The 23,959-nt window shown below is 47.4% G+C and overlaps 4 protein-coding genes across 15 annotated transcripts in view; 3 read left to right on the top strand and 1 right to left on the bottom strand.

The window, feature by feature from the left end:
* Window positions 1-843: 843 nt before the first annotated feature.
* On the top strand, window positions 844-6,522 carry cops8 (COP9 signalosome subunit 8). Of its 2 annotated transcripts, none has more exons than XM_049727793.2 (7): window positions 844-923; window positions 1,487-1,557; window positions 1,630-1,678; window positions 1,812-1,944; window positions 5,809-5,916; window positions 5,983-6,045; window positions 6,364-6,522. In XM_049727793.2, coding segments are annotated over exons 2-7 (435 nt in total). In that variant the 5' UTR covers window positions 844-923; window positions 1,487-1,555; the 3' UTR covers window positions 6,444-6,522. The 2 variants fall into 2 exon arrangements, with proteins under 2 accessions (XP_049583750.1, XP_049583751.1); XM_049727794.1 differs by having other exon boundaries at window positions 885-1,052.
* Window positions 3,045-4,589, top strand: trim63b (tripartite motif containing 63b). The gene has a single exon (XM_049727788.2). It carries the CDS (start codon window positions 3,232-3,234, stop codon window positions 4,270-4,272), a length of 1,041 nt encoding a protein of 346 aa, XP_049583745.1. The 5' UTR covers window positions 3,045-3,231; the 3' UTR covers window positions 4,273-4,589.
* Window positions 6,523-7,017: 495 nt separating the features above from the next.
* Window positions 7,018-23,959, top strand: part of mlphb (melanophilin b) — a 60,046-nt gene continuing 43,104 nt past the window's right edge. For 2 of the 5 annotated variants that reach the window (XM_049727782.2, XM_049727781.2), the window contains exons 1-2: window positions 8,653-9,045; window positions 10,016-10,144. The gene's annotated coding sequence lies outside the window, so the exon portion shown is untranslated. Of the gene's footprint in view, window positions 7,492-8,652; window positions 9,046-10,015; window positions 10,145-23,959 lie in introns of those variants that run through there. The other 3 variants (XM_068651667.1, XM_068651666.1, XM_049727780.2) reach the window with 3 other exon arrangements.
* col6a3 (collagen, type VI, alpha 3) overlaps window positions 14,221-23,959 on the bottom strand; it is a 36,663-nt gene continuing 26,924 nt past the window's right edge. For all 7 annotated transcript variants that reach the window (XM_068651658.1, XM_068651660.1, XM_068651659.1 and 4 more), the window contains 30 exons: window positions 23,350-23,937; window positions 22,645-23,217; window positions 21,738-22,349; window positions 20,743-21,363; window positions 20,074-20,670; window positions 19,373-19,984; window positions 18,930-19,264; window positions 18,574-18,652; window positions 18,277-18,422; window positions 18,101-18,193; window positions 17,970-18,023; window positions 17,763-17,834; window positions 17,536-17,562; window positions 17,411-17,455; window positions 17,274-17,327; window positions 17,130-17,192; window positions 16,980-17,045; window positions 16,740-16,793; window positions 16,632-16,667; window positions 16,471-16,533; window positions 16,100-16,162; window positions 15,917-15,979; window positions 15,587-15,649; window positions 15,449-15,503; window positions 15,291-15,322; window positions 15,102-15,164; window positions 14,930-14,992; window positions 14,809-14,841; window positions 14,447-14,712; window positions 14,221-14,370 (listed from right to left, as the gene is read on the bottom strand). In XM_068651658.1, the coding sequence (XP_068507759.1) occupies window positions 14,515-14,712; window positions 14,809-14,841; window positions 14,930-14,992; window positions 15,102-15,164; window positions 15,291-15,322; window positions 15,449-15,503; window positions 15,587-15,649; window positions 15,917-15,979; window positions 16,100-16,162; window positions 16,471-16,533; window positions 16,632-16,667; window positions 16,740-16,793; window positions 16,980-17,045; window positions 17,130-17,192; window positions 17,274-17,327; window positions 17,411-17,455; window positions 17,536-17,562; window positions 17,763-17,834; window positions 17,970-18,023; window positions 18,101-18,193; window positions 18,277-18,422; window positions 18,574-18,652; window positions 18,930-19,264; window positions 19,373-19,984; window positions 20,074-20,670; window positions 20,743-21,363; window positions 21,738-22,349; window positions 22,645-23,217; window positions 23,350-23,937 (5,423 nt within the window). In that variant the 3' untranslated portion in view covers window positions 14,221-14,370; window positions 14,447-14,514. The remainder of the gene's footprint in view (window positions 14,371-14,446; window positions 14,713-14,808; window positions 14,842-14,929; window positions 14,993-15,101; window positions 15,165-15,290; window positions 15,323-15,448; window positions 15,504-15,586; window positions 15,650-15,916; window positions 15,980-16,099; window positions 16,163-16,470; window positions 16,534-16,631; window positions 16,668-16,739; window positions 16,794-16,979; window positions 17,046-17,129; window positions 17,193-17,273; window positions 17,328-17,410; window positions 17,456-17,535; window positions 17,563-17,762; window positions 17,835-17,969; window positions 18,024-18,100; window positions 18,194-18,276; window positions 18,423-18,573; window positions 18,653-18,929; window positions 19,265-19,372; window positions 19,985-20,073; window positions 20,671-20,742; window positions 21,364-21,737; window positions 22,350-22,644; window positions 23,218-23,349; window positions 23,938-23,959) is intronic.

Genomic DNA, 23,959 nt, shown 5'->3' with positions numbered 1-23,959 from the left:
ACTTTATGTGTCAAACTACAATGGAGCTCTTTTTTTGTGCATACTGGTTTAGAAATGCTCACCTCATTTCGCGTGAGCAGAACATTAGAGGAAAGGACTGGTCCAACTGGGCCAACCAGGTGACCAAGCATGCTGTTAAGTGGCCACACTGGTCAGTGTGTCAGCAATTATTAATGACTTGCATTGTGTCGCTGTCAAAAACACACCGACACACCCTTAAAACTATGTCAAGAAGCAGTAAGTGTTTGGGGAAGCTGTCAAATCCCAACAACAGAAGACGATCAGCCAGCAGCCGAGTGACCAAAACACCGCACGCCTGACTTTTTGGCTTACTCACGTTCGGAACATGGTCACGGCCTTGAAGCCTGCATGGCAGTAAATAAACGAGAAAAAAAGGTCACTGTGTGTTTGCTTTTATTTGACAATGTTTGCTTTCTGGTTTCCATGGAACAAGATGGTAAACATTTAACAGCTGTTTGGGATCGATGCATCATATACAGGTTATTACGCAAAGCTCACACAGCTTGGACTAGGAAATAAATGTGTTAGAGACTTTGACGTGTTGACAAATTGTATATACTGCTCTCTTGTGGCCGAAAGAACAAAGTACAGCTTCACCGGGCTATTTATGTTCGGAACAGTATATTGATACTATTCACGAATATTGTATTCTTCTTGAATGTTCATATATACCTGTGCTGTTTTTTTTTTAATTAAAATAACAGTTTTTATTGTTAGTATTTTTAAAGTTCATTCAAGTATGTCAGTGGCCTGTTGCTTTATATATAGCGCTTCAGTAAAGGAATACGCGTTGTGCATGTGCCCTTTCCTTTGGTGGAGTGTACTTCTCCGAAGGTTACACCTTTTTCTTCATCAGCTGTTTTTGGAAAGCGAAGTACTTCCGGGTCACCTCGCTCGGAGAGGTAAGCAAAGTTGCTAGGCGAAAGCACGAATCCGAAAAGGCTCGGATCCTCCTCATCATGCCTGCTGCTGTGATTATGGAAGAAAGTTTTGACAAACTATTAGAGCAGTGTGAAGCTCAAGAGCTCGAGGTACATTACGAGAAATGCGAGCGTTTGTTACAATTGTGTGCGTCTTTTCCCTGCTCATACTAGCATGGGATGTTCTGCGGCTAACAGTGCTCGACTCGATGGGTCTGATAACACGAGTCACGTTGAAGATTTCTGTGAAAATGTCGCTTTTCCGCTTTTGTTACATTTCGTGTGTTTGCTTCACCAGCTTGTCGGTGGGTCGTATAATTGTGGTGGGCGGATCAATCCAAACATTCGTAGCATCGCTTTGGGAAGCGGCCATTAATTTTGTGTTTTGGGTACGTCTCATTGATCGATATTAGATGTGTATGTATGCATACTTGTCAAAGTCAGTGCGATAGAGTCCAGTTCTAACAACCGTGTTTTCGATTCGTTTCATTTGTACTTGTAATAGTCTACTTCATTACTGATATAGTATTGTTTTGTTCCAACAGGCACCAGGAGGCATTACAACCCCTCAAGTATATGCGCAACTTCTGGCACTTTATTTACTACATAATGATATGTGAGTTAATGTGTCATTTAAAAAAAAACATCAGTAGATTTGTTTACTGAATTGTCCTTGTGGCTTGTACAGGAATAACGCCAGGTATCTCTGGAAGCGGATTCCACGGGCAATCAAAGCGGTAAGAATCTTGATACGCTCCATCCGACTGCACATTTCAACCAGTGTAACCAAAGAAAGTTCATTTCTGACCATTTCTGGTGGCTCCATGAACCTTTTTATGATTAAGGTGGATTTTTCTTTCTTGCACTCAGGCAAATCCTGAATTAGCAGCAATTTGGACAGTTGGCCAGCACATATGGCAACGAGATTTCCCCGGGATCTACACATCGATTGCAGCTCATCAGTGGTCAGAAAATATTCTCCCGGTAATGGAGGCCCTTCAAGGTATGTTTTGCGCTCTGACAGCAGGGCAATGTGTCAATATCATGATGCAGATGAAGGCAAGATGTTCTGAAAACATGTATGCACATGGTGAAGCTGACCTGATTTGGTTGGGGTGTGTGATTGTGTTCTCCAGCAGGGGGCGCTAATTGAACACTCTTTCAAGCCAGCTAGGATGGCAGTTTTGTAATAGGAAATAAAACTGTTGTTTTTATCCAGCTTTGAACACCAACACGAGTTTAATTTCACAGCAAACATCAACTGAATTTTTTTTTTTTTTTGCATTCACATATATTTATCTATAATTTGGAAAATTTGCATCGTGTGCCGAGCGTGGACTTGTGCAAGCGTTATTAATAGCGTCTCCGTCATGTTTGCGGTGCCGCCTCGTGTTGATGTTCCAGTGGTGTGTTGAAGCTGACGTACAGTTTGTCACAAGACACTTCGTGGAACTCGCAGGATGATAATTGCAACGTGTTGACGGATGTGAAATCAAAACTTGACTTTGGAATTATGAGTAAACAAAGCTGATTTAGCCCCATTTATGTTTAAATGTTAGGTTGAGTTCTACAGACTGTTTGCTTCTTTCTTGACAATCACGCCACGTGTTTGCCGTTCAATCCCCAATAATATCATCAGATTGACTGTGCGAGCAGAGTGCTACAACCCAGTAAAGAGCCGGCGTTTTTTTTCCGTTGTAGATGTTCAACGCTCAATCGAAGAGTCTCTTGCTGTAGTTTTGTCCGCAACTTGGATTTGCCATCGTTCACGTTTTTCGCCAACAAATATTGTTAATCGCTCATCTCTTCTGGATAAGAGAAGAAAATCTTGTTTGGCAACCGTGTTTGTTTCTCATAGAGGCGTAACAAACAAACAAACAAACTTGTGAAAGCTTGAGACACACTTGCTTGTTTGTCTTCCTTGGACAGCGGTCACATGCAGGCTGTTTATTCCACAGTGCGTCCACCATGTCCAGCTCTCACTTTGGATGCCGCGCACAGCCAACTGGGACATGTGACGCATGCCATGACTGGGGGGGGGGCATTTCTGTGAAAAGTTCCCCGAGCCAGCGAGCAAGCAGGCAGGCATGTGCACTTTGGTTGGTTGGATCAAATGTCCGCAGCAGGAAGGGAGGTGCTATAAAAAGGGACAGCCGTCAGTTGGCCTGCCAGAGTAGATCCCAAAGTCACCTAGCGGAAGGACCCCCCCCCTGAGGATAACGCAGCGTCTCGACTAAATCCTTTCGAAAACTTTTTAACCCCCCGTGAGGTCGCCCAATAAATCGCCCTCATGGACGTCCACAGGACCGGATCGTTGGTTCGCGCTCCGAGCCCCATGGACAGCCTGGAGAAACAACTGAGCTGCCCCATCTGCCTTGACATGTTCACCAAGCCGGTGGTCATCCTGCCCTGCCAGCACAACCTGTGCCGCAGCTGCGCCAGCGACCTCTACGACTCGCGCAACCCCTACCGCTTCTCCGGCGGCGTCTTCCGCTGCCCCACCTGCAGGTTCGAGGTGGTGCTGGACCGCCACGGCGTGCACGGGCTCCAGCGCAACCTGCTGGTGGAGAACATCATCGACATCTACAAGCAGCAGCAAGAAGTGAGCGGCGGCGGCGGCAATACGGAAAGCTCCCTCAAGCCCAAAGAGTCCAAGGAGCCCAAATGCCAGGAGCACGAAGACGAGAGAATCAACATTTACTGCAAAAGCTGCCAGACTCCGACCTGCTCCATGTGCAAAGTGTTTGGCCAGCACAAGGACTGCGAAGTGGCACCCCTGGAGAGCGTCTTTCAGAGCCAAAAGACCGAACTGAGCAACGCCATCGACGGCCTGGTGGCCAGCAACAGCCGCCTGCAGTCTCTGCTCATCCAGATGGAAGACGCCTGCCGCGTCGTCCAGGAAAACGCCCAGCGCGCCAAGCAAAGCCTGGCCGAGCGCTTCGACCTGCTCTACGCCGTCCTGGAGGAGCGAAAGACCGTCCTCCTGGAGCAGATCGGCAAGGAGCAAGACCAGAAGGTGGCCACGCTGCGGGCGCTGTCCCAGCGTTACGGCGAGCGACTCCAAGCCAGCACCGACCTGACCGACTCGGCCGTCAGGGCCCTGGAGCAGAGCGGCGCCGCCGAGTTCCTGGTGGCGGCCAAGGGCCTCATCACGCAGACCAAAGACGCGGCCAAAGGCTCGGCGGGCGAAGAGCGCCCCGAGCCCGGTTTCGAGAAGATGGATCATTTCGCCGTGTCGACGGAGCACGTGGAAGCGCTGCTGGCCAAAATGGACTTTGGCTCCGACGACGAAGATGATTTTGACGATGCCGAGGAGGAAGAGGAGGAATGATGGACAATGACGTTCTGACAAGAGTACGGCGGGCAGGGACCGGGCCATGTTAACAAAGTCGCGGGAGGGCTGAGATGGGTCGGGCTCGCGTCACTCGCCAGTACTTTCAGTGCAATATTTAACAGCAATGTGGAATACATTCACTTTCCTTTTTATACTTTTTGTACTTGGAACCACTTGAATGTTGGATAAGAGCAGATGTCAACCAAGCAATGTCAAAGATTTGATTTCAAATGTAGCTGATGCTTAGAGACATTTGCCATCGCTCACTTTGCTTGACTTACTTGGAACCTGAAATAAAGCTGCATGATATGAAATTGGGAGAGGTCTTCTTTGTCTTTGGCTCTAAGCGTCGCTAATCGCAGACCGTTGTTCTTTGCGAGTCTTTGGATCGGAGCGTCGCTTCGGGCCGCATTTAAAAATAAAGGCATCGCTATGTGCCGCCCGCTTTGCCTTTGCCGGCCGGTGAAAGCGGGGGGGGGGGGGCTATTTTTAAGAGGTGAGAGGCTGAGAAGTGATAGCTGACCGAGAATAGACGGCCAGAGAAGGACAGGCCGGGTCCTGTCCCCCCCCCCCCCAGCTCTGGATAAAACGCCGCTCCCCCACTCTGACATGTTTCTCAGCACGCTTCAATCCAAGTTGGGAGCGTCGAAAAGGGCGATGCAGTTGCCGCTCTTGTCATCGACCTCGGGGTCGAGAGTCGGCGCTAAAAATACGAGCCTGCTCCCTGACTGGGTTACCGAAAGCCCCTTGAGATGACCTGCTTGGCCTGCTTGCTCACTCCTCACCAGCAATTTCATTAATAACCCTCACGTCATGTCAAGATGACCCACTTTAAACAAATGTTGATGAGCTTCGCATAAGCACCGTCGTTAACGCAAACCGATTGACACCGCAATCAAAAGTCAACAAGTGTAGACAGGAAGTTTGCTGGCCGGTAGTCTGGGAAAAACAGCCTTGACAAATCTCGGGGCTTCTCCACCAGCTGTCTTTCCTCATCCGTCGACGTTATTGTCACGGTCGTCGCTGCGCTCGGCGAGCGTGCTGTTGATACACAAGCGAGGTTGCTTGGATACCAACAACGCGGGGCCGCAACCCCGAGCCGTTCAGCTGGCAGAGGTGAAGGTGCAGCCGACGCATTTGGGCCCCCTCGCACTTGGCTCTTATCTCCTCAAGCGACGGCGGCTTGAAGGAAGCTTTGACATTTGAGAAAATCCAGCCCAGGGTTGGCCAACTGGCGGCCTGCGGCCCGCTTGCAACCCACGCTCAGCCCCCGCCCCCCACTCGATTAAAAAAAAAAGATGATGATAGGACAATGAGCTCTGAAACACGGGAAAAAATCCAAATGTTTGTCTGATTTTCCAACGCAATGAAAATAGCAGCGTCAATACTTGTTTTGGTGCCAGTACGATTAAGTTACCATGATTTCATTTTTTTTTATTTTTTTTTTTACCCTTTCATGATGTCAACAATTTATACAAATGGGCCACGTTGGGCGTCCAACTGATGTCATGGCGTGTTTATTGTGCTTCCCAGAGAGTACGCGACAAAGGGCCTACGGGCTCGTGGCGCAGGCGTACACGTCCATAACCGCCGAAGACTTCGCCGCCTTTGTGGGCTACTCGGTGGAAGAAGCCATCAAAGGTAAGGGGGGGGGGGGGGGCAAAGTGGGCAAACCTTTTTGACTTGACCGCTTGTGTTTGCCTGAAGGTGTGGTGAGTCAGGGCTGGCAGGCGGATCCCACCACCAGGATGGTGATGCCCAAAAAGCCAGGTAGGTTTTTTTTTGTTGCTTCTCCTATTTTTCAAATCGTCATCTGCTGCACACAATTGGCGAGTCATCTCATGCTAGTTATCATCTAAATCATTCGGGGGGGAAAAAAAATCTGTCTGGTCGGGATGAGCCTGACATGAGGCAATGTTGCTCTTTCAAATCAACTCAGTCACCTCTGCGTGGTGGCGTGAGATCGTTTGCCCTTGCTGACACCTGAGTTGAAACACGTGGGGGTCGTAGTGGCCAGTTAAAATGGCAGCCGTGTAAAAAACGCATGACTCAATGCACTGCGTCGTCTCTATGTTGTCCTCCGTGCAGATCCTCCCCCCGTTTCGTCGGTTCCCAACGAGCAGCAGTTGGCCAGACTCACCGATTACGTGGCGTTCTTGGAGAACTGATCACCACAACAAATATTTGTCCTTAGATTTGTGCAGACTTATCATGCTTTTGTGTTATAAAATGAAATACTTACAAACACTCTGGTGTGATTATTATTCATTTTGACATATAACCTCAACTCCATCTGGATGATGTTTCGCTAAAGTCTTATAGATCAAAATCTCAACGAATTGACCATAATTTTAAAATGTGGAGACATGATTTTGTTTTTATTGAATGACAGGGTTGGATATTTTTGGCTAATGTTTCTTACTATTGCTACTTATGTACGGTGCCCTTTCTCCCATTTCTGCCAATGTGTCTTTTGACATTTGGAAAGTGCAATGTATAGATGGTTGCTAATACATGTGCGACTCCTGTGGTTCTTTTGAGCCTGCATGTGAGTCCGTCCATGTGTTGTGTCTTCTTGACGGTGCGCATACCAGCCAGCCAGCCAGCCAGCCAGCCAGCCAGCCGCTGCGTGAGCGTGAGAAGTTACCGGACTCCCTGCTGGCCTTGGAGGATGTCCGCCAGAACAAAATTTGCTTCCTTGCGGCACGTGCAGATCAAATTCACACCGATGACAGCAGGATGCTGAACTTTATCGGTGTGTTTTTGTATTTTCTTTTTTCAACCTGTAGGGAAAGGCTTACGTCAAAATAGAGAACAAGAGCACACGTTAAAAAAATTGGCAGTAAAGTATTTGATTGATTTATTGACTTGCATAATTACGCGTTTTATTGTAGAAGTATTTTGGAGCATGAAAGCCAAGCCTGTCGTCACATTGTGCACATCTGACTGCACATTGTTGCTATTTTGCAAACGTGTGAGGAGGACGAGAAGGAAAAAGCACAGCCCGAGAATGGTGCAGGTACTTCCCACTTTCGCAATGTGCGCACGCACGCACGCAAGCACACCTGTCAGCCATGAAAGAGCGCATGGCGCTATATAAAGCTAGCGAGATTGTTGACCGCTGTGCAACCTCATGCCATGCAAACATTCCAAAGTGTTTCGATTGACTTGGTGAGGTTGTTATAGTGTCAATGAAAGACATCCAAATGTGTTTTGGTGAGTTGATGTTGACATTTGAGCAACCACGTCGTGCGTTCAGTTTTACTGTTTAAAAACTGCAAAGTGCACTCGGTGAGATTGTTGACACTTTTTCTACATCAAAATGTGTTTTGGTCCGTTGATGTTGATTGATCGTTGAGGTGAGTGACATCAACGAGGTGCTAGCTTGCTAATCGTGTGTTAGTTTGTGCAGAATCGCTACAGTGCAACAAAAGATTCATACACCAAATGAAAATTTGAAATATTTACTTTTTTTTTTTTTTGCAATATTAAAACATGTTTGAGTGCAAACGTAAATGTTCAGTGTTTGGCAACCGCGTGTCGAGTGAAAAACCAGATATGAGTTTTGGGACATTCACTGCAAACGTGTAGGTGCAATCGGCGAGGTCGTCTGAAAGACAAGCCCGACTTAGGGTCCTGCTGCTGGGAGCTGTTTTTGTCGCTAGCCAGTAACCCGATGCACTCAAACGAAATTGACACGTTATTATGATGATTAAAATCCATGCTGTGAACGTTTGTTTTGAAATGGACACTTGTGTCACCACCGGGCGTCCACAACAACTCCTTGGATTTCCTCACATTTACGCAAATGTTGAAAGAAAATATATAACAACAAAATGATCAAAATATTACAACAAATGACTGTACAAAAATACAGAAATGAAAACAAAATTGAATGTTACACGTCATATAGCTACGTATGGAAATATATGAATATAGCTATTATTATTCTGATCGAATGAGTAAGTGTCCTGTAAATAGACTGCTATTTGTAACGTCACCTGTTTTATAAACATGAACCCCCACTTGACAGCACGCCACTAAATACAGTATTGTGTTGTCGAATGTTCAGCGCTAGAGGGCAGTCTTGTGCAAATATTGGTGAGTAGTTGCCATAGACCGGCACAAATTGCCTCACTCGAATGCAGGGGTCGAAGTTATGAAATGGAAATATTTAAGGGCATGTAAAAACACTATGGGGTCCCAAAATGTATTTGATAAAGATGGACATGTATTTTGGGAAACTGTTGTGAATTTTTGAATTAAATTGCGAATTGAGGAGTAATCGATGAAAAATCAACGGTTTGTATGTGATCGTTGAAGTTCATCCCGGAAATTGCCGAAGCTACTGTGACGTAGATTATAGGAGGCCGAGCATTCCCGAGTTACTGAGCCCATGTAAGCAAAATGGCGGATACAGAAGTGGAAGCGATGTCGTCTGACGAATCTCCCTCAGATGATTCTTCACCTTCTGACGAAAATGAAGAAGAGTATGATTTCTTCTATGGGGTACAAGGCTACCAATTTGAACCAGTGAGAAGTACCCCAGCGACAGACGCATCGCTAAACGAAGGCGCGAAAGGTACAGCCCGGAAATTGCCGAAGTGTCTGTGACGTAGATTATAGGAGGCCGAGTATTGCCGAGTTACTGAGCCCATGTAAGCAAAATGGTGGATACAGAAATGGAAGCGATGTCGTCTGACGAATCTCCCTCAGATGATTCTTCACCTTCTGACGAAATTGATCCTAAAAAATACTACAACAAGAGGGGTAAGAAAACAAAAATATGAAACAAAGTTCCCCAAACAAAAATATTAGACAAGAATAACATTTCTAAAACTATATAATGTTATAGAATATATTACTTGTTCATAGAATGCAGTTGGGTTTAATCAGGGGGGAAAAAAAGATTAGTGGACCAACCTCTCATTCCTTCCCTTTTCCATTTGCTACCACATTGGGGAGTTGTTTAATGTGTCGGTCTCAATCCACTCAGTGAAAATGTTTCCATGTGGGAAACGAGATGAGTCACGACCATGCGAACGTGGGAGACTCAAACGCGAGCGGAGATGAGAAAAAGATGGAGGACAAGAAGCCAGGGGAGTCCGTCAGAGCAGGGGAAAGGGGCTCAGAGGGTCCGGTAGGAGCCAAAGAAAAGCGGTGGGTGGGTGGTTGGGAAGGAGGAAGACTACTCCAAACATTACTTTTGAGTCACTCAGTAAAGTGAGCCGTGATGAGTCGGTGTCACCGGCTGGAGTCGGTGACCTCGTATGACTCCATGTGGCCCCATCCAGTTGAATCTTCAGTAAACCCACTGAAATGTGACTTTTAGCAGACTCGAATGCTTGCATTTAACCAAATAAAAATGAGGGGAAAAAATCTGTTTGATGGGCTAACGCGGTGAGCCTGCTGGAGTCAATGTAACTGCTTACTGCTGCTCAATGTGAAAGTCATTTACAGCCCCCTCAACGTTTTATGGCGCTTGCTGGAAAGACGTACCGCCAACAGTGTTAGTCATCGTTAGAACGGCTGCGTGTGTGTTGCTTTGGCCGTTTGGTTTGGGCTTCGCAGTGGGCGGGTGGGGGGACAGTGGTCTGTTATTTTTTTAATTAAGCTGTCAAGCCAACCGCAAGGACATGATGAGTGGAATCATCGTGAAATGATTGATATTGGCATTTTGATGTTGCTTTCTGATCAAATCGAACGCCGTCCAATCATGTGACTTCTTTTTCTCCCGTAGGTGGACGTGCGGCCTACGAATTTCTGACAGCGGGCAGATTATTTTGCTCCAAATGTTCCGATTGTCTTGCAATTCCATCGTACCACGCGCACATTCAAGCCGAGAACATAAACGCCTTCGCGTTTCAAGGTAAGACCTCGTTTGGGAGTCTGTGTTTTTCATTGCAATTTTTTTTTTCTTCTTGCATGCAAGCCAGAGTTGAGATGTTAATTGAATGGGGAGTAATACAGGAAATGGAGAGTTTATCGCGTTAGTATTTGAAGAATCCCAAGAGATGTAACATCTGGAAAAACTGCTCGGTTGAGAAGGGGGAAAAAAAAAGGACGACACATCCGCTTGGCAGAACAAATTCACTTTTTGAAGCGTGCATTCATTTCCCACATTTTGTATTGCTGAAGATCTTGCCCCAACTAAAAGGTGTACTTTTGAACGGTAAGTGATTTTGGCAAGATGTCAGCAATTAGAAAGGAGTTGCAGCCAAGTCAGCCAATATAAAGCGACTGTTTTTTTTTGTGTTTTTTTTTTTCCTCATGTGTGTCTTTGAATGATTTTAGAGGCACAAGCAAAATTTTGAACTGGAAAAAAGTGGTCAAAAAAGCAGAAATGGAATGTTTATTAGAAAGTCTGTTTTATTTTGTGTTTGATAAGTCCGATGAAACACACATTTCCGTAAATGAAACAAAGACAGCTGAAGAAATACATTCTATCTTGATATTGCTTTGGTTTGTTTGAGGCAGTGGCTCTTGTGTGCACTTCATCTACTTGCATTCTAGCACTTGCTACCATTTTGAATACAAGACTCGTGTCAACGTTTTGTGTGTGGCTATCGATATACGACATAAGAAGCTTAGTAATTCATGCAAATCCTGAAATGGATGGAACATATTTTACGGCTGAAGTAAAAAATAACCTGCACTACGATAAATCAGACGACTTGACTGTACAAAACAAAATGCACATCATTACCATCTGCAAAACAATCACTAAGTAGCACCAGTAGATTAAAAAACAAAATACAAATATCATGCGGCAAATGGTGTTGTTTTTCATTTGTGACGAGGGAACTGAAAGAAGTGAAATGACTAGCTGAAGCTGTTGGGGCGGGTGGGGTCAAGTCCATTTGTGTGGAATCCAGTGCAGCCTCCATTCGTACAGTATGACCAGTGTGGTGGATGGTTCTCCTCAAAGCGCGGGGACACGGGCTGGCTGGCCACGGCTTCCACGCGGCTCCTTATGTGCTTAGCGAAGCCATCCCCGCTTGCTTGATGGGCGCTGCCGACAAATAGACAAGGTCACGTGACGTCCAGTAAAACATACGGCAGGATTTGGACCCGTTACCTGGTTTTCCACAAGCCTTGGCACACTGTTCATGCGTGTCGAAGCGATTCTGGTTCCCGCCGCAGCCGCCGTACCAGAAGCGCGCGCAGCTCTTGCTCGGTGCGTCGTAGTGCCACTTGAGGACAAACTTGGCGCACGTGCCCTCCTCCTTGGGGAGCTGGCAAATGTCCACGGCTGTTGAGGCCACTGTTGAGAAGCCAAACACAATGATTGCCCAGTTACATTTGGAAACGATGAGACGATAAATGTCAAGCGATGGACATTTTTGAGGATCCAACCTGGAGCTGCTTGGCGCTCCGCTGCTTTGCCTACTTGTTGCTCCTGGGGTTCAGGCTCCGGCACTGTAAAAGTGCATATGCAGATTTTTGAAGCATTGAAGCAAAGTGATGGGCTAACCAAAAGTTAGGCCCACTGACCTGTGGCTGGTTTGTCCAGTGGCGTGTTGACTGGAGCGGTGATGACCTGGCTGCTGATGATTGGCCGCTGCGCCGCTGCCTCTGTCAGTGACACAACCGGCAATGTTCATCATCCGCAGAGCCTCATTTAGATATTCATCATCAGTCGTTAGCGGCGTTGTAACGTTGGGAAGTTTGAGAACTGACTGGTGGTAACGATTCCTTTGTGGGTGGCGAGCACGTGGCCGTCGGCGCCGTGGCCCGTCACCACGGCGTGGTACGTCTGCCCGCTCTCCAGCTTGTCCACGGACAGCTCGGAGCCCGACACGTTGGTCTTGACGGCCAAGGCGTGGTCGTGCAGTCGCGTCACCGTCACTTGGAAGTAGACAAAGTTCTTGGGGTCCGGGTTGGTCCAACGCAACTTGAAGCCGCTACGCGTCACGTTGGACACGTGAAGCTCCTCGGGGTCCATCGCTGAACACAAACAAAAGCAAGCAAGCAAGTGATATTTCATTATTAGTGTTTTTTTTCCCCCCATTGTTTTTCTCGTATTTATATTTTCCCGATCAACATTCTTGTTGATGTTTACTGTTTACAACATTTTGTGAATCTCATCAGTTTTTGCTTTCGTACGAATGGATCTCACCTTTGTGCTTTACTGGATGAGATTCCTGCTGCTTTTCGTGTTGTTTTGTGTGGCTCCTGTAAATGGCAAGATCATGCGGGAACCTGATGATGATGATGTTAAGGAAAAAAAAAAGAATCAACAGAACAGTAGCTTACTGGGGTTGGCGTGCCAAAGTGGTGAAAGGGTTTTTTAGGGGCTGGTCACTCTGGAACCACTTGCAGTGCTTGGACACTTCAGGGGACATGAAGAAAGCGTTTTCAACTGCAATGGAAGAAAAAAGAATTAGAAGAAACACTCCAAAATATTATGACTGATCCCCAAATATCCCAAATCTACAAATGAGAGGAAATAACATTAGGATACAATAAATCAAATTGTAGTCAACAAACGTACTGCTGATGTACTTGGGCAGCATCTGTCCAAAGGTGCGCAGGTGCTTATCGTAAAACTGCGAGATGGTGTCCAGCCTCTTGAAGAAGACGTCGGTGGGCTCGCTGGCCATGCGGGACAGGACGCGAGCGTCGCCGGCGCTCAGCTTCTCGCCGACGCCAAAGATGACCAAAAAGTAGCCTCTGCACTTGATGTCGATGGCGACGCGTACCAGCTGCTCCTCGAGCTCCTCCACGCCGCCCGTCACAAAGAGCATCAACACCTTGCGTGGCCGCTGCAGGGGCGCCTTCTCAAAGACGTGCTCCACCGTCCACTCCATGGCGGCCGCTAACGAACGTCCGCCTTCCAGCTGCGGTGTCTTGTCCAGCAGGAACTTGACGATACCCTCCGCCGACTGGTGCTCGGTAAGGCCGATGTCCACGTGAACGGGTATCTTGGTGTGGTTGTGGATGAACTGGTAGGGCGCCTGCTGGAGGACGGCCACTCTGGCGTGGTGAGGGGACGTCTCGGGGCTGGAGGACATCTGCAGGTGCTCCACCATGTGCGCGATGTAGCGTTTGATCTCAGTGAAGACGGCGGGGTACGTGCTTTCCGAGCTGTCCACCACGAAGCTCATGTCGATGTCCACGTCGGTGGTGAAAGACCTTCTGTCTCGACCGGGCGAGGGCGGAATGTAGTCGCACATTTGGTCAGGGGCGCAGATGTCTGCAAAAGAGCAAAGTCCGCTCTCTACATCTGTGCTTCTCAAAACGTGTTTTCCATCTAGCTCCACTTCCAAAATTATAGACATAACATTTCTAAGATTTTCTTTTCTTTTGGTTATTCCTGGTTGGAGTCGCCACTGTCTTTAGTTAAACATTCTTACCGAAACAAAGATGGCAGTTCATGACTTTCGTCATGACTGAATTAAACTGGGCACTTCCTGGGTTGGGCATGACGATGACCTGGGCCAGAGCGGTGTTGTTCACCTTGTGGGGCAAAATGACAGCATATGATTAAAAAATGGGACTCTCATTGGTTAGTCGGGCTCGAAGACATTCAAAGCCCCAAAGCGAAGAAAATCCCAAAGCAGGGCAAAAGTGTCACGGTATGGCACCGCATCAGCATTACCTGCAAGGCTCTGGTGAGCGCCCTGTCGTCACTCTTGACCAAGAACAAGGTGGCGATGCCGGCGTCATGGAGGCGCAGCGCGGCGTTGGTGACGGCCTGGGCGTTGGCCACCGAGCCACCCACGAAGAAGACGGCCACCTTCCTGACCAGGAAGCCACTGCGCACCCTTTTGAAGGTGTTGTGCGCCACGAAGCTCATAGCCGTCTCCAGGCTGCGGCGCTTGTTGGTCTGCAGTGTCTGCAGGCCCTCCACGTGGCGCAGCAGCGCCCGCTTCTTCAGCGCGTCGCTAAAGCGCACCTCGGTAGTCACCTCACTGTTGTAGAGCGCCAGGGCCACGCGGGCACCTCGCGGACAGTTGCTCTCCGACACGGTGATGCCGTTGAGCAGCCGCAGCACGGCCTCGCGCATGCCGTTGAAGGCCGGCCGCCCCACGTCGTTGGACGCGTCCAGCACGAAGGCCAACTCCGTCGGGTACAGGGGGCACTCCAGCTTGCCTGGGGAAGCCCACCGACACGTTTAGGTTTTCGTCCACCGTGGCTAAAAATTTAAACGGCGGCGTTTGCTCCTTACCGTAGCAGCAGGCTGTTGACGAAAGGGACAAAAAATGAGTGCGGTGTACATAAGAGAGCATCGATTGTTCAAGCGAGACTTAAAAGGGACAAATTATGGAAGCTGCCCATTTGAAAGGATCCCATTTTGTTTTGGAGTTTGACTTCATACATTTTCTCACTGTTGTAGTAATTCAAATTCAATATTTGTGCTGTGTTTTTGCATGCTGTGTTGAACGCCTGAGACTTACGACAATTGTCTCTGATCTTCTTGACGAGGTCGCATTGCTAATGAGAAAAAAGAAACGAGAGACATGTGACCTCACTCTGGAGCTCTGTTTAAAGTAAGCAGGATGATGATGGTGTAAAGTACGCCAAACGTACCACAACTCCCGGTCCTCTCGGCCCCTTCAGACCCTAAAGCGCCAAAACCACAAGTGGTGATGCTAAAGTTTGGACAAGATCAAGATTGCCGGATGAGATGCGAGTGAAGGACGTTGCTTACGTAAGGCCCCGGATAGCCGACCTCTCCCTTCTGCCCGGCCGTTCCGGCATTTCCGGAAACGCCCTGCCAGAAAAGAAATGTCATTGTGGTTTCCGTTTTGGATTCACATGGACAGATAAACATAAGAATTGAGATAAACAAGTGAATGCATAAAAACAAGCGCCTAGTTTACCCTCTGCCCAAGATTTCCTCGAGGACCAGGTGCACCCTTGGTTCCTGCGTTACCAGCTTCTCCCTGCACGGTTGGAAAAAGAAGCAGGAGTGCAGTTAGTTATTTGCTAGTGGGTGGAAATGTTTTTGTGAGATCAGTTAAACACCTAGTTGGCAAATAATACCAAACTGAAAATAGTCTCTTCCTCACCTTTGGCCCCGGGAACCCTGGGAAGCCTTCATCTCCCTAGAGATGAAAATCAATCGGTTAGAGTGACGTCCCATGACTTGTATATTTCAAAACGATCCCAGCATGAAATAAATCTGAGCATATGTTAGCAGTACAAACAACGAGAAGACAAAATGGACTTGCCCTTCTTCCTTTGGGCCCCGAGATGCCGAATCCATCCCTGCCATCTTCTCCCTTGGAGAAAAACACAACACGTCCGTTTGAGCTGCCCGCCATCTTTCATCAGCATTACAAATACGAGATCAAAGATGTCTTACAGACTCTCCGCGGAGTCCCAACGGTCCGATGACGCCTTTAATTCCCGGATCTCCGGGCTCTCCCTACACGACCCCAGACAAAACAGGATGGACAGACAAAAAAAAAAGTATAAGTTAGACATCTCTCTTCGGTACGTATTGAAAAATGTGATCAGGCTGTTTTCTTTGGTTCCATCTGTGGACGTTGCTGTTTTCCTCCAATTTATTACATATGTGCGAAGTAACATGAGAGAGAAAATAAGCGAGGCTCAGGCCCCGCGTGTTTAGAAATTAAACAAGGCTGTCGCGGAAGAAGCACAAAGGCCCGCCAACATTAGTTCCAGTGTGTACCTTGCGACCGACTGGTCCTCTTCTTCCCTTTTCTCCCGAAGCACCTGGGCTTCCCCCGGGACCCTGCAAACGAACAGCACGAGATTCTAGATTCTTTTCTCTGAATTCTACACACAGTATCTTAAAATGTGTGTGTGAATGCACAGGCTAAGTCGAGATTTGATTTTTGCAAGGCTGACTCACTCTGGGTCCAGGATTTCCAACTTCTCCTCTGGGTCCTGGTGCACCGTTTGGTCCAGTCGGACCCTAGTCGAGAAGACACAAAAAGGCAATTGTGGTGATGGGACATTATGTGAATCAAATGATCATTTCAAAGCAAAATGGTTGACTTCCCTTTCAGTTTTTAGAATGGCGCCTTGAGAAGGAGCAGAAGCGTACCAACCCCCCCCCCCCCCCCCCCCCCCAATTTCATGTTGATTGATTCAACTGGTGCCAGGGGCTTTCCAAAAAGCACTAGTAAGGGAATTCACCCAAAGTGGCTGCTTCAACCCTAAATGTCTGACTTCCTGTTCAGTTTTATGGCCTCATTCTAAACATTTGCAAAGACGACTTACTCTTGATCCTCCGATTCCAGTTTCCCCCCTCACACCGTCAACTCCAGGTGGTCCCGGCTTCCCCTTTTTAGACAACAGCAGCATTTTAGAATCAGGTGACATTACCCTTGTCGTTTCATGCCCCCCACCCTCAAAAAAAAAAAAAAAAGGAAAACACTTACAGCTTGTCCCGGCGCGCCGCGTCTCCCATCCGCTCCCTAATGAAAACATGGGGATATTAAATACAAAATGGCCACATGGCAAAAGCAATCCGTGGTTGAAGGCGTTACCCTTCTTCCTGGTTCTCCAGCTGCTCCCTTGTTTCCGTCCTCGCCGGGCTCGCCCTAATGGTCAACAACAAAGTCAAGATGTCCTACAGACGGTATGGATCAAATACATTCCAAACTAATGACAGCACGTTTATGTAGCGACGCAAGTGGGGAAGTGTACTGACAATTTTTCCCCATGTGCTTATAAGGAATTACATTATTTAATACATTTTAATATACTGTATGCTAGTATGGCATTACCGCTGGTCCCGCATCACCAGGGTCTCCTTTTGGTCCAGCTCTGTTATTATCCACTCCACTTGTACCCTATCAAGACAGAAATATCCAAATCAATAGCTAGAACAAACCTTATTTGAATGGCTACAATCAGGAAATGTCGACGAAACTCACAGGGTCTCCTCTGATTCCCATTTGGCCCTTGTCTCCCGCTTGGCCTTTGATGCCTTTAGGACCCTTGAAGATTCAAACACATCAAGTCAGCTGAGAAAATATTGCCTGGGTAATGATAATCCGAAGAAAAATTCTATGACTCACTCTACTGCCAGAATGTCCTCTGTCTCCCGAGGGCCCAGCCACTCCACTTTTGCCCTATAAAGACCCCGGCAGTTGCAAATTTATTCAAGTCTATCCATAAGGAAAAAAAAAATGATTACGTTTTAGGACATCATTACCTCTTCACCATTAATTCCATCCAGGCCAATTTCTCCAGATTCGCCCTGCAACAGGTTAGCATTTGTTTAACATTTTACAACTAGTTGAGTCTCACAATATGAATTTGAAAAGGAAATGAAATCACCTTTTCTCCAGAATATCCTCGAGAACCCTGTGGAAAGTGTCAGAAATCATAGTTAGCAAAAATACATTTTTTAGTACATAAGGCCCTTGGAGACCATTCCATCAAACTTTCACTAGGCTGACAATTGTCTGCGAAAGGCCACAAAACAACATGTAGGCCGAAACGTAATGATGATAAAGCCATTTCCTAATTCACCATCAATATGTCCAAGTGATCATTCCCCTCACCTTGAAACCTCTCTGCCCAGGACATCCCTGGAAGCCCTGAGTTCCATTCACACCAGGAGGACCTCGCTCTCCCTGTATATGCCACAAAAATGTTAACACGTGACAATAAAGAAATCAAAGAATTCATAAGAACCAAATGACTGCAAACAAATGCAGTTTACAAGTCTAGTTAGGGTTCGGTCAGAAAAGGACCACAGATAAGCTTACCGGTCCGCCCTCATCACCAGGATGTCCTTGGCTTCCTGCGCCACCCGGACGACCCTAAAACAACAAGATTAAATGATCAGATTTCCTATTTCCTCTTTGAAGGTGTTCTGATCTTGGCATTTGACCCATACCTTAGGGCCTGAAACGCCGATGGAGCCTCGGTCTCCCCTTGTGCCTGTACATTTGCACGGCACTCCACAGCACTCCTTCTCTGCAATATTGTCCTACGTAACAACAGTAAGGAGAGTCCATGTTAGTTCATTTACAGTATTTTGTATTGTTCTGCATATTGAAAGTGTCCACATACCAGTTCCTCCATTAGCTCGTAGTCCAAGTCCAAGATGTTAAGTCGTAGGGGTCTGGTGTACCTAAAGCCACGGCCAAATTCCAACAACGCAGCGTCTTCAAACCTGGGAACGCGTTCCAGGCCGACCAGAATCAAACTGTTGACTCCTGATTGGAATGGGATTGCAAAAAAAGTTTTTAAAAATGATCCTTTCTCATCATCTAAACGCATTTCAACTCCTCCTATGGCAGGTCTGTGTGTTAGTATCAAAGCGTAAGCAGTTCCTGGGTGTGATCATTTTGGAAGGGTAGTAGTCACCTGATTGGCGGAGCTCCTCAATTCGCCTTTTCATTTCAGGATAGGGTGCATCGATACCATCAGTCAGATGAATAACAACCTAGAATAAAAAGATTACGCTTAATTATCATCACGTCAAAGAGTCGAACTTCTGTAGGCGGACATCCTGTTCATCAACAAATCAGTTTATGAACAAGACTTCAAATTCAGTTTACGGTGTATTTTTTGGGAATGGAGCTAGAACGGAATAATGCATCTTTCATTACGTAAAAGGGAAAAATGACTGGCTCGTGACCGAGTCTCTGAAGGAATGAAATTTGTGAACAAAGTTTGACTGTACTTAGAATGACCAGGGCACGTGTGTCTCGTGAACCCACCTTGACGGCATCATCTTGTCGGTTTCGGAATCTGTCAGTGTAAGCCGAGATGGTCTTGCCACTGAGAACAAAGGGGCCACGATTGCGAAGCCCTCTAAAGGCCTCCAATAGCTTGTTGGGATTGTCGGTGAAGTCCACCTGGATGGGCTGGCCGGTGGAGTCGATGGCGAGCATGCCAATTTGAATGGAGGGAGTTTGCCCCGACGAGCAACTGATGGTCGACATTTTGGCGATCCTCTGTAGAATGGCGCCCATTTTGCTCAGGAGATTGGTTTGGGCACTGAAGATATTCTGGGCAGAAACGTCGAAGCCCACCAACACCTCGAGGTTGCAGGCTTGAAAAAGAGGACCATTTTTAAAAATGGTTTTACTGTGTGGCGGTCAACTTACTGAGCTATTCAACGACCATCGTCGTGACAAAACAATGCCATAACATTTCTTACCTCTGGGAGCGTCTTGTACACCAACGCACAGCTTGCCCTTCACTTCGTCATCTAACGTGCCCAGGATTTGCTCATTGAGTTCGGAGAGCTCCTGATAGGTTCTGGCTCTGGCCACAGTAGTGGAGTCACTGGCCAGGATCTCTTGCTCATTGGCCGTGTCACCCACTCCAACAGCAAAGATTCGCACACCGCTCTTCTTTAAGCCGAGTGCAGCTGATTTGGCGTCATCAGACGACGGCCCTCCTTGGATGAGCATGAGGATCTGAGGAGTGCCTTCATCTTTTCTGCTGCCCTTCGGTTTGGAAAACTGAACATTTTGAATGTGTCGAATGGCTGCCCCCGTGTTGCTTCTACGTCCCCCTTTATAATCTGCACTCTCTATGGCACTAACAATGTCTGGTTTGTTCTTGTGGGTGTTAAGGTAGAACACATCCGACACGTCGGTGCCATAATGCGCCAGTCCAATCCGCAGGTTGTCTCTGTCAGTGTAGAACAGGTCAACGAGTTCGGCGACAAACGCCATCACTTTATTGAAATTTTCTCTGCCCAGGTTTATGGAGCCGTCCACCAAAAACACGATGTCAGCCTTCTTAGATGCAGGTAGTCCTTGTGCTGGGAAGAATTAGAGAAGGAAAAATGTGTCATTAGTTATTCTAGCAGCTCTAACATAGACTGGTCATAGTCATTTCCATGACACTCACTGGGAATCTCTTCTGGGGCAGGATCAACAGGGAGGGTCCCCTTCAGTCTCGCAACAAGTCTGTCGTTGATTTCCGGCAGGCCAGGGAACGTACGAACCTGAAGGACATCTTCTGACGATTTAGCAATTTGGGCAAGTTGCCTTGTGTCTGCCCCACTTGCTCCAATACCAATACAGTTGACTTTGGATCCCTTTAGCAAAGGTCCATAGAGAGACACATCTTGTGGGGAACGTCCTCCTGTGAGAACCACAAGATGCTGGGAAGCTTCCACTGGACGAACACCGGCAGAGGGCTTTAACTCATTCTGTAGGACATATTCAATCGCATCAGCCAGGTTGGAAGAGCGACCGCCCATTTGACGTAGTTTTCTGACGGCCGTGATAACGTCTGGCTTGGCGCCATGCGAATTGAGCGAGAACTCTGGTTTGACTCCGTCGGCGTACTGGACAAGGCCCACACGCACTTGGTCAGGTCGCACGTCAAGTTGTTTGACGAGGTTCAATATGAAGTCCCGAATGTGAGCGATACCCGTGACGCCTGTGTTGTCTGAGCCGTCAATGAGGAAAATGATGTCCTTTCGCCCAACATCTAACACATCTGGAAAGAGGAATAGAACAAGCATTCTTAGTTACTTGTGAACGCAAAGTTAATCAAACATTAACATCTTACCGAAGACCTCATCCGGAGGGCGATAGCTTCCGATGATATCAGACGCAGACATGGTTTTGACTGAATTAATGAGGCGCTGCTCAACGACCGGAAGCTGCTGGAAACTTTCAACTGTGTATGCAAGTTCAGGCTTCAGGGAAATTTTCCTCAGCTCATCAATGTCTGAATTCCTTGAACCGATGGCAATAGGTGCAACATGGCTTCTCTTCAGTTGGTCCGCTGGAGCTGTAACATCATCTGCAGAGGCTCCACCAGTAACTACAATCAAAAACTGAGGTACTCCGTCTTCTAAGCGGCTTCCCGCGGACCTCTGGTAGATGTTTCGGGAGACCCACTCAAGAGCTTGACCTGTGTTCAAGCGGCTTCCTCCTCTGCTTCGAAGTTGCGTCACAGCCTGGCGTACTTCGTTTTTGGTGGAATATTCATTTAGGAGAAATTCTACCTTTGTGTCGTCGCTATACTGTACAACTGAAATTCTGACTTTATCCAGTCCAACATCCAACTTCTCCACAACTCTTATGATCATTTCACGAATGGAAGGGAAGTCATTTCGTGCTGTATTTGAACCGTCGATGAGAAACACAACATCCCTCTTTTCTCCACCTGAGCTTGGTACAATTTCTGGACAAAAGGAATTCAAGAAACCAAGGTATAATTGGCAATGCATTTTGTAACAAGCTAAATAAAAATATACAGTTGACCTCCGCATACTTGTGGTTTGGCACCCACAGATTCGTCCATTGACGAAATTTTAAAAAATCCAATATTGTAAAATTGCTTCTTTTTTTTTTTTTTAAAGAAAATTCATAGGTAATGCTTATCAGCCTTTCTTAAAGATTTGTTTGGCTTTGGAAAAAAAAGGCCATCAATTACACGCCGGCTTTCACTGTTTGAGAGCTAGCCCAGCTTTTATAATAGCGATTAGTGGTGGTCCACTGTATAACAACACAGCATGACAATCAATTTCATAAGAGTGCAGCAAAATATGTAACTACCTTCAATGATAGGGAATTGTGGGACGATCCTGGCGATGTCATCATCGGATAACTCCGTAAGCCTATTGATTACGTTTTGTTGGACTGTATCCAAGCTTGGGAGATCATCTACAGTGAAAGCAAAGTTGGGCACAAAGGACACTATTTGCAAGTCTTTAGGGTTCACATCTCTGGTTCCAATGCTGAAAGGAATGACCCTCGATCGCTTGAGGGTGGTTGCCGGACGATTGATGTCATCTGTTGGCGACCCACTGGAGACAACAACCAAAAACTGTGGTACACCTTCTTGTTTCCTGCTACCTCGTGCAGCTGTCAGCACATCATCATTGACAAACTGTAAAGCCTGACCCAGGTTACGCTGTCTTCCTCCCCGCTGCCTTAATCCCCTGACAGTATTCAAGACTTCTTCTTTGGTTGTATGTGTGTTCAGATACATGTCAGTATGTGCGTAATCGCCGAACTGAACCACGCCGATTCGGATCTTATTTTCGCCCACGTTCAGATTCTCAACAACCCTACGTATGAACTCCTGGATAATAGGGAAATCTCTTCCAACGCCGTCAGATCCGTCGACGAGGAAGATGATGTCTCTCCGGGGGCCTTGTGACTCGGCTAAGGAAAGAGGAGAATGGGAACTGAGTTAGTATTTTCCGAGTGAGAATTATAGGTTCAAGTCATTGGAAAATAGCTTACAATATGCCTGCACATGGAATAAGATAAAAAACACAAACTCATATTTCAACAGACCGAGACTCAGGATTCTTTGGAAAGATACAAGCAGGGTAAACTTTAACCTAAACTAAAAGGAAAGTTATGGGGAAGGATTTGATTTCATTTACTTGCGGGATACTCGTCCTATAAAAGAACTGCAGTGGGGTGGCTTGTTTGGGACGATGACCTTGCTTACCAGTTACTGATGGTCTCGTGGATACAGCACTTAACAACCTGTTCATTACAGAGGGGAGGTCAGTGAATTCAGGCACCGATAGCGCGTATCGGGGGTCGTGGGCTATCTTCTGCAGCTCTCGGCTATCGGAGCCCCTGCTTCCGATGGCGAAGATCAGCACTCCCAGCTGTTTGAGAGCAGAAGCTGGCGCATCCACGCTGTCAAGAGACCTTCCGCCGCTCAGCAGGATTAGGACCTGCGGGACGCCTTGGAGGCGTCGGCTGCCGGCAGAGGCTGTGAAGACATTGTCCCTCAAGTACTGGAGAGCTGCTCCGGTGTTGAGGGGTCTTCCGCCTCTGTGCCTCAGTCCTCTGACAATGTCAAGGATCTCGCCCTTTGTGGTGTATGTGTTCAGATAGAACTGGACAGCCGCATCTCTGCTGTACTGAACCAGGGAGACGCGATCTTTGTCGTCATCCAAACTCAGTGTCTCTACGACTCTTTGGACAAAGTCCCTCATATCGGGGAATGAGTTCCTTGTGGCGTCAGAGCCGTCCAACAAGAAAACCACATCCCTTCCTCTCGGTCTCTCCGCTGCGGTGAACAAAACATAAGACGTATTAGGGTTACCCCAAAGTCTACCGCCCACCCGCAGGTTGATTGGGCATTGGTCATCTCTTTGCGCGTTTGAATAAGAGTCAACTTGTCATGTGTTCTCTGGCTTACCGGTCACCGTTGGTGTCATGGGCGTGGCTCTGAGTACCCTGTTTATTACCGAGGAGAGCTGGTCTTGGACACTGGGGAGGTCAGTGAGCTCAGACACTGCTAGAGCATGACTAGGGTCATGGGCTATCTTTTGCAGCTCGCTGCTGTCAGAGTTCTGTGTTCCAATGCTGATGGTAAAGACGCCCTGCTGTTTGAGAGCAGAGGCTGGCGCAGCAACGCTGTCAAAAGAGCGGCCGCCATTTAGCAGGATCAAGATCTGCGGAACACCTTGCGAGCGCCTGCTCCCTGAGGAGTTTGTAAAGACGTTGTCCCTGACATATTGGAGGGCGGCCCCGGTGTTGAGGGGTCTGCCTCCTCTGTGTCTGAGTCCTCTGAGCGCATTCACAACATCCTCTCTCGCGGTGTACGTGTTCAGATAGAAACTGGTCTCTGGATCTCTGGCGTACTGGACCACAGAGACACGGTCTTTGTTTACGCCCACATTGAGTTTCTCCACCACTTGCTCAACAAATTTGCGCATGTCCGGGAAGCCATTCCTTGTTCCGTCAGAACCGTCCAGAAGGAAGACAATATCCTTTTTGGCTTCAGCTGAGAAAAGACGGGAGGACAA

The sequence above is a fragment of the Syngnathus scovelli genome, chromosome 8 (genome assembly GCF_024217435.2).
Source record: "Syngnathus scovelli strain Florida chromosome 8, RoL_Ssco_1.2, whole genome shotgun sequence".
In the NCBI taxonomy this organism is placed as follows: Eukaryota; Metazoa; Chordata; class Actinopteri; order Syngnathiformes; family Syngnathidae; genus Syngnathus; species Syngnathus scovelli.
Note: the sequence above shows the minus strand (reverse complement) of the source record. Positions and strands in the feature narration are given on the sequence as shown.

Excerpts from the sequence above, each read along its gene's own strand:
- trim63b (XM_049727788.2), top strand. The coding sequence starts at position 3,232 with ATGGACGTCCACAGGACCGGATCGTTGGTTCGCGCTCCGAGCCCCATG.
- cops8 (XM_049727794.1), top strand. The coding sequence starts at position 981 with ATGCCTGCTGCTGTGATTATGGAAGAAAGTTTTGACAAACTATTAGAG. Across the intron at positions 1,053-1,486 it reads GTGAAGCTCAAGAGCTCGAG|GCACCAGGAGGCATTACAAC; the intron begins GTACATTACGAG and ends TTGTTCCAACAG. Across the intron at positions 1,679-1,811 it reads TTCCACGGGCAATCAAAGCG|GCAAATCCTGAATTAGCAGC; the intron begins GTAAGAATCTTG and ends TCTTGCACTCAG.